This window comes from Seriola aureovittata, chromosome 6 (genome assembly GCF_021018895.1).
Source record: "Seriola aureovittata isolate HTS-2021-v1 ecotype China chromosome 6, ASM2101889v1, whole genome shotgun sequence".
Lineage (NCBI taxonomy): Eukaryota > Metazoa > Chordata > Actinopteri > Carangiformes > Carangidae > Seriola > Seriola aureovittata.
The window spans coordinates 29,148,525-29,156,904 of NC_079369.1; the positions used below are offsets into that span (position 1 = coordinate 29,148,525).

At 42.1% G+C, this 8,380-nt stretch overlaps 1 protein-coding gene across 1 annotated transcript; it reads right to left on the reverse strand.

The window, feature by feature from the left end:
* Nucleotides 1–833: 833 nt before the first annotated feature.
* Nucleotides 834–7,945, reverse strand: ttr (transthyretin (prealbumin, amyloidosis type I)). The gene is made up of 4 exons (XM_056378216.1): nucleotides 7,792–7,945; nucleotides 3,764–3,903; nucleotides 3,536–3,671; nucleotides 834–1,085 (listed from the first exon to the last, which is right to left on the reverse strand). The coding sequence occupies exons 1-4, from the start codon at nucleotides 7,855–7,857 to the stop codon at nucleotides 978–980; spliced, it is 450 nt and encodes a 149-aa protein (XP_056234191.1). The 5' UTR covers nucleotides 7,858–7,945; the 3' UTR covers nucleotides 834–977.
* Between the last annotated feature and the right edge of the window lie 435 nt (nucleotides 7,946–8,380).

An 8,380-nucleotide genomic window follows, 5' to 3' on the forward strand; every position in this document is an offset into this window, starting at 1 on the left:
ACGACCATTAGGCCCAGAACATGCTGGTGTGTGGTTGTCTCATCTATTGGGCATATGACACAGAACATCTGTTGATGTCATACCGACATCATACCAGCAACATGACATAAAACTGACACCTCTCGCCACAGTATCAGTAATATGAATCTGAATATGACACTGACATGAAAAAATGAAGAATTAAAGTGTTGGTAGACATTTATCAAAGTCAATAAAGACACTGGTGGAGCCAGTAAAGACTATAAAAACTTTATGGATGTTATAATGGCCCATTGGTCGACCAGGATTTGAGCTGGCAAGTTGCTCTCACCTGAACACTGCGTACTGCACTGTGACATCTCACCTGTGTGTTTCATAAACATGGGGAGGACCAATGGTTTAACAGGATGGACTCACGTGCACTAACATGCACACACTACTAGACCAGCTAACAAAACAAAGACCAAAGAAACTCAGATTATAACACACACAGAGGGGGTGTGGCTTCGTTCTCTGCTCAGGATGCCATTACTCCTCTAAATCTTTACATAGGAAATAGTTGTTTGCTGCTGTATTAGTATTTAAAATTTTGTCTACAGAAAAAAACACCTCATTACATAATTTCATCGTTTACAAAGGCTGAGTAATGAAACAGCTGCTCACCGGAGTTTTTCATTTAAGTATCTCAAACAGGAGGAAATACTGCATTTGCTGGGGACAATATTCATTGGCAGATTAATCCACATTTTGTGCTGTAGAGAATATCTGGGGCAGTGGAACGGTGTGTGTCTTGGACCAAGTCAGAATAAACTACAGTGTGTGTTCATGGTAGTAAGGAACATGTCACCCAGAGCAACAGTGAGACTCACTGATGTGCTTTTAATGTTTTTTGGAAACAGTGGAGCATAGAAGACAAGAAGAAACAAACAAAAGATGTCATGCCTTATGCAGCTCACTGTTCCTCAACCAGACTATAAACATCTGCGGCGTGCTGTGTGTCACTGGTGTGCATCGGTGACCACGGCTGTTGTGGTGTAGGAGTATGGGCTGAGGAGCAAGGCCAAGGTATAGTGACGATGTCCTTCAGCATGGGCCTCAAATACCACCTGCACAAACACACACACACACACAATGAGTTTTAACATAATCAGAGCGTGAACTGGAAATGTTTTAATTAAAACAGTTAACCGTTAAAAACACTGAATAAAGCAGTTTGACATTTAAAGTCAGTGTTGGAGCGACGCTGTACGGAGGACAGAGACTCAGGGAAGAGTTGGAGCTGAGATTGATGCTAACCTTTGTTCTGATTGTTTCTCTGATAACTTATGAAGCAGACGTTCAGCAGGTTTTTACCAGCAGCTGAATTATCCACAGAGGTGTCCTCCTCTCTTCAGTGACACAGGACAGGACGTCTCCAGCAGCTGGGAGCTGAGCTGTCTCACATGTCCTCAGCTTGTTTCTCTGATAACTTCAGATCCAGACGTTTGATGACTAAAATCCTTCATCTGGTTCAAATATAGAGATGAACACACTGGAGAGGTTCATAGTGTTCTTTGTGTATGTTTGTGTGTTCTCTGTGCGTGTGTGTTCTGTGCATGTGTTTGTGTGTTCTCTGTGTTTGTGTGTGTGTGCTCTGTGTGTGTTGACAGTGTAAATACTTTTGGCTGTTTGTGTAGAGGCTGTTTCAACTTGTTTTAGTTTATACAGCCTGTTGTGTTCAATAGAACAAATTCATAGATAGATGACAACTTCATTTACATAAAATGCTTTCTGTTTGATGAGTATTTTATCACTTCAAACAAAAATATTTTTTTCCTGGTTTAGTTTTATTATTAAACTTTATAATTAAACTTTCACTATTTTTGTTTCTTTTTTCTCTCTCTCTCTCTCTCTCTCTAGTACTGTAGCTACTCTTTTAGTTCAACATTGTTAAGCTAATTATCTGGGTTGGGGTTGCTGAACATTACATAGTTGTTGGGACTCACAGAGCGATTGCAGTCCATTCAAGATGGTGGAGACAACTTCTTGTTTTGTTCCATAGACAAAAGAAGGCCTTTTGAACTGCATTCTCCACAGTCCTTAATTGCTTGATTTTTTTGGTCATTGTGTGAAATGTGACCCAAGTTGTCACCAGACAACAAAAGCTGCTATGCACCTCTCTCACACTCTTCTCTCCCTGGTTTGTCCAGGAACAACACCTTCTCTCATCCTCTCTTCTCTCTAGCCCTCTCCAAGAGCAACAAGGCTCCAGCACCAGGTTAGCACCGGTGCTACCTGGAACATCAACTCTTCTCTGCAAGCCTGCTTCACTTCGTAAGAAGAACAAAGGAGCAACCATCAGCACTGATTCATTTTTTCCCTCATCAATCTAAACTCAGTACCCCATGAGATTGGGTCTCTTGTCTCTCCCTTGTGTTGATCTACATGAGAGGTAGACATTATTTTACCACAGACAGGTGGACTCCAACCATGTTGGAAAAACATCTGCGAGATGATCAAGAGAAATGGAGGAAACTGAGCTAAACTTCAACTGTAGTAAAGTAAAGTAAATGGTCTCAACACTTATCTCAATGTGATATTTAAACTCTGTTTTCAATTCATCATTAAGGGGTAGTGAGTGTAGATGATGAGGAAAAAAAATTAAACTTGTTTTGCATCAGGCTGCAATATAACAAAATGTGAAAAGATTGAAGGGGTCTGACTACTGAATAGATTCTCTTACTAGTGTTGATGTATATGAGAGGTTGAGATCATTTTACTATACACATACAGATCTGATTCTTATGGACGAGGCCAAGGTAATGCCCCAGAAGTCTTTCCAGCCCTGGTCAATGACGTGTTACGACTTTCTGAATCGCTTGATTTTCTCCCAGAATCTGTCTGAACGTGTTCCTCATGTCCTTCAGGTGCTACAGGCCGTGGCTTGCTACAGGCTAGTCAAGGCCAAGGTGAAGATAGACCTGGAACAGGTCAGGGTGTTGTCAGAATGGCCACAACCCACCACAAGGAAGGAGCTGCAGACATTCCTAGGCTTCACTAACTTTACCACAGATTCATGAAGGACCTCAGTTGGGTTGCCGTCCCCCTTACCAAGTTGATCTCCTCCCCTTTCTCATGGACACCAGAGGCTGAGTCTTTTATCTCAGTCAGACGCACTCCAGGTGTCCTGGAGTAAAATATGAATGGATCTTTGCAGAGATTTTGTAGCCAGTAAGCTACGGAACACAAGCATACCCGCTGCATCAGGACGGGGAGAAATGGATGAAATGTGGAGAGAAGTGATGCAAATAAGGTCGCTCAATAGCCAGCAATGGACTTCTCATGATGATATTCATAACCTGGAACACTTTCATGAAAAACCACGTTTGTGATCTGTGGACCCTTGCGGACTAAAGGAATATAAATAATGGAAGAATGGAGAGAAAATAGGACTTCTAGATATCCTCAAAGGTAGGGAGTCACCACCACTTCACTGGTTTTACTAGTTATACTAGTCTATGATACTGATAGGTAATAATGCCAGTGACCCGGTGGATTTAAAGGGGTTCATACTCACATCAGCTACTTCATGGAACGGTGTGCTCCCCTCGCTCTTCCAGTAAGCTTTGGTATCAAACTCAACACGATACACCCCTGGTGGAAACTGCTCCTCTGTGATCAGATTATGGATCTCTCCAGTAGCGTCCGTCACTCTGCAGTAACAACCAGTTAAATCTGACTTATTAAACATATAGTGAGCAGAGACATATGTTATATTCTACCTCACATCTTATACTGTACACACCCATTAGCAATCTGCGTCCATCCCCCATCAGTCGCCCTCTGAGACACCTTGAGAGGCACTGATCCAGCTGGAGTCCCTTTTACTGCATCCAGGATCTTCACCATCAGAGGACACTTAGTGTCTGAGCCCCCATGTTTCTCCTGCAGCAGACACAAGCCAGGACCACACTGTATCTTCTTGTGGTCACAATATCAGCTCTCACATATGCACACATCATATTACAAGGACTCTCCACTCAGTGGACTGACTATAACTACTAAAATACTGTAACTGTAATGTAGTCTCAGAGTGTTGCTCAAATCAGATACTTCAGTCAGTATACTCACATGTACTACATGTTGTATATCTAGTGCATGTAGTACATGTAGCACACAGTACACTCACTGATGTAGTGCATGAATTTCGACCATGTTGTCTCAAATCAAACTCTGCTGTTGTACACTCACAGAAAATGACGTTCACAACATGTGACAATGATTGTTACCCACCTGTCAGCGGCTTTGCTTCCTGTGTGTGCCCTGTGTCATATGACATGGAAATTACACTGCCATCGTCACTGACGACGTTTCCTCCTTCGTCAGTCTGTATTGAATCTAGTTTGGATCTAGTTTGAAAATAGATTGGTTGTCCCTCCCCCTCTGCTACGTAGCCAAGACTGTGACCATTGAGGGTGAGAAGTCTCCATTGATTTACACTCAACTTGTTGACTGTTTTGAGTGAACCATCTGTGTACTTACAGCTCACTGCATGTTGCTGTACTTGTCAATGTCTGATAAATTGTGCTGTAAACACATGGGCCCTCATTTATCAATCTTGCGTGAAAACAGACGCAGATCTGAGCGCAGAAATCGTCGTACGATAGGATCCACGTGTGATTCATGAAACTTTCGTATCTGACCAATCCCAGCGTACGAATGATCGGGTCTTGATAAATGCGGCGGCTGAATTCGATCGTCATTAACATGTTACGCCCTTAAATATTCCTGGTTCGGAGGCCTCGCCCACTAAGGTCAAACATGGAGAGAAGAATTACTGGCAAAAAACGAAACTTTTCAGAGATGGAGATCGACATCCTGACATCCGAGGTGGCGCAAAATAAGGATGTGCTTTTTGGCAGTCTGAAGAGTGGGATCAAAGGAGCTCATAAAACCGCTGTGTGGAAGAGGGTGACGGAGATGAGTTTGGCTCTGCAGCGCCGCCTCCTGCAGCCGCGCGCCAACACAGCTGTTAATAAAAGAATCGTGTGTGTCCCCCGGCCACCACGTTTAAAAGTGATAGCTTGGCATCACAAATCACCTGTACATTTATAGAGTGATAGTTTTTGCGATTGATGAATGCGTAATTATTCATGGATGGTTCCTTCAGACGCACATGAGTGCAATCAATTGCTCCAACCAAATGTGGAAACCCAGCAACGAGGAGATCCCTGCGGTCTCTGAAAACGTGCTCACGTCTGACACGCGCGTATTGTTCCTCCAAAACGAGGAAATCTGCCATAGTTATGATTTAATAACTGTCAAAGCATCTGTTTAAATAAGGGAGTGAGTAAACATCTGGCCAACCACAGTGCAACAATGATTATCTCACTAGATGCTTTTAATTGTTGTTCCAGTTGTGTCACACCCATCGGAAAAAACAAAAAACAATTACACAATTTTGCCATGAGTTAATTTGCAAACACACATTTCTGCTTGTATTTATTATTATTTCAAATTTTAATGTGCAATAATTAGATGTCATGTTAGGCTATTTAGCCTATCATATTGTTTTATTGTACAAAAAAGTGGTATCAGTAAAAAACGTGGGCTTTTTTAAAATTCAAATTTTTTTTTTCTTGTTTTATTTGTTTTAAGAATCCGTTTTGATCTGTTCTAAATATGTGACTGTTTATGCTGATGACAGCTGAGGTTTGTTTAATAATTATTTTCAGACTCAGCCAGATTTTGCTGTGCCGCACCGCAAATCCAGATTTGCGTACACGAGCTCAGACCTGACGTGAGATCCGCTCACGTCCAAATTGATAAATGCCGAAGCTTGCGTGGAAATGGTCGTACGCACGGTTTTCTGCCGTACGTTCGTTTGATAAATGAGGGCCATGGTCTGTAACTTCTCTTTTTAGGCTTTGGGTGACGTCATGAATAAGCGTGGGATCATTGGAGTTGTTGTCTTCACCACCATTACCAAAAGCTCCTCCGGGTTTGGATTCCTGCAGTGTCAGTGGTTGAGGAAATCAAACAGACTCTGTGATTATAACCGTTAAAAACACTGAATAAAGCGGTTTGACATTTAAAGTCAGTGTTTGAGCGACGTTGTACTGAGGACAGAGACTCAGGGAAGAGTTGGAGCTGAGATTGATGCTAACCTTTGTTTCGATTGTTTCTCTGATAACTTTTAAGGTTTTTACCAGAAACTGAATTATCCACAGAGGCGTCCTCCTCTCCATAACAAGCACACCAGATTATTAAAACCAGTAGAAACACCCAGAAAGAAGTTGGACTTTAAAAACCAGAGATTCACCGACGCTCTTCAGTGACACAGGACAGGACGTCTCCAGCAGCTGGGAGCTGAGCTGTCTCACATTTCCTCAGCTTGTTTCTCTGATAACTTCACATCCAGACGTCCAATGACTAAAATCCTTCATCTGGTGCAAACATAGAATTGAACACACTGGAGGGACTATAGAGTTTGAGGTGAATTTCTCTTCTTCATCCTGTTTGCCTTGTCTGGGAGCTCTCTCTCTTTCTCTCTCTCTGTGTTCTGTGTGTGTGTTTGTGTGTGTTCTCCGTCCATGTGTGTGCTGTGCATGTTTTTGTGTGTTCTCTGTGTATGTGTATGATCATAGAGGATATGACGTCATTGACAGGCGACCAGATGAAACGGAGTGTTACCATGATTTCTCTGGTTTGAGAATTGATGGAAACATCTAATGTAAGAACACAACTCAACAACATATAGATCATCGGTCTAGTTGTTTTTACACATTTTAATGGGGAAAAGTTACAGATTATAACTTTAATCACTCACTCAACAAAAAATAAAGTTAGATGTTAAAAGGGAGTGAAATGATCTTCACTCAGTGGTCTTCATTAGTAGCAGTACACTAAATTCATTCACAACTAATGCAACATAAAACAAATGTGAGCATTTTTCATTCTTCATGTCAAGAGCTCAAAGTTCATAGGTCAATCTAAACTGAAATCACCTGTCCTTCACTGCTTCATTAATACTTCAGCTTCAGACTTTAACCTTAAAATTTCATTCATTTTGCTCAGTAAATTCTCAGTGAATCTGCTGTTATCTCTGGTGTTTACAGTACATTGGAGATGAGGAGACACTCTGAGAGTGAACCACCTACAGGCAGGTCAATGAACTGACTTCTGCTTCACTAATCGATCTGGTCAACGGGCCAGAAGTTTCTCTGTGAGCAGTTCAGTCAGGACGTACCATGTGTTAGTGTTAAACTCAGGTAAAGACAGAGAGCAGTACAGAAGATTCAGCTGCTGCTCTGTCATCTATTGGAAACTTTGAGTCCAGTCTCATCTTTAGATTAAACAGGTCAATAATTGGTAATAATCTGGTGGGAAACATTGTTCAGTGTTTTTAATGCAGTTTCCTGAGTTGACCATGTACAGCATGGAGAGAGTGATCAGATCTTCACTGTGACCCTTCACATCAAAGTAGAGCATAAGAATATTTAATGAAAACTAACACTAACAAAAAAATTTAAATTTAGTTCACCTGGAGCTCACTTTATATTAATTACAGTCACATACTATATATAGAGGTCATCATTACTTACACCTCCACATCATACACCATACATGTGTCATTTTAGTTCTATTGGTAGTTAAATAAACATTTAAAACCTTTAACGACTGACTGAAGATGAGGTTACAGCATGAACCTGAACAACAGTTTTCTTGTTCTTGTTCTATCGAAACATTGTACAGGTCTTCAGATTAATAATTGTGTTTCTAATTATTTAGTAACAAACTCAGATGAACACATGTACACACACAGACACTGACCGTGGGGGCGGTGTAGCAGAGCAGCACAGCAGAGGCTAGGAGCAGACAGGACAGTGGGTGAAGCATGGTGAGCTGATGGTGTTCATATACCACCTCCAGAGTCTCAGGGCTCTTATAACAGCCTCACCCCTCCCTCACCCGCTCTGCTGTCAGTTCCGTGGACCACGTCAATACCTGGACAATGAATAACTCAGACTGAATCAGCTCTGGACCAAACCAGTGAATACCATTCAGCCGTCAGTCCTCTCAGCCACACTAAAGTTATTTCATCCACAGTGTCCACACACGTTAACCTGTAAAACACGGTGAGAGGACGCTGTCCAGGGACCCTGTTGTCCAACAAGAGGGAGGGAGGAGGGTTGAGTGAATGATTGCTCTGATTGAATTCATCATAAACTGTGTTGGGACTCATCAGACCATCAGAGGACGTCAATAGAGTAGGTGATCCTTCAATGTGTGAATCTGCTTGGTTCCCTGCTGTTGCTGTGCTTTTCTTCAGGGCTGCAAACCAAATGAAGATCTAAATCAGCAGCATGGGACACACCTAGGCCCTGTGAGCTCCGTGGATATAAGCCAGGGCAGCAGCAGC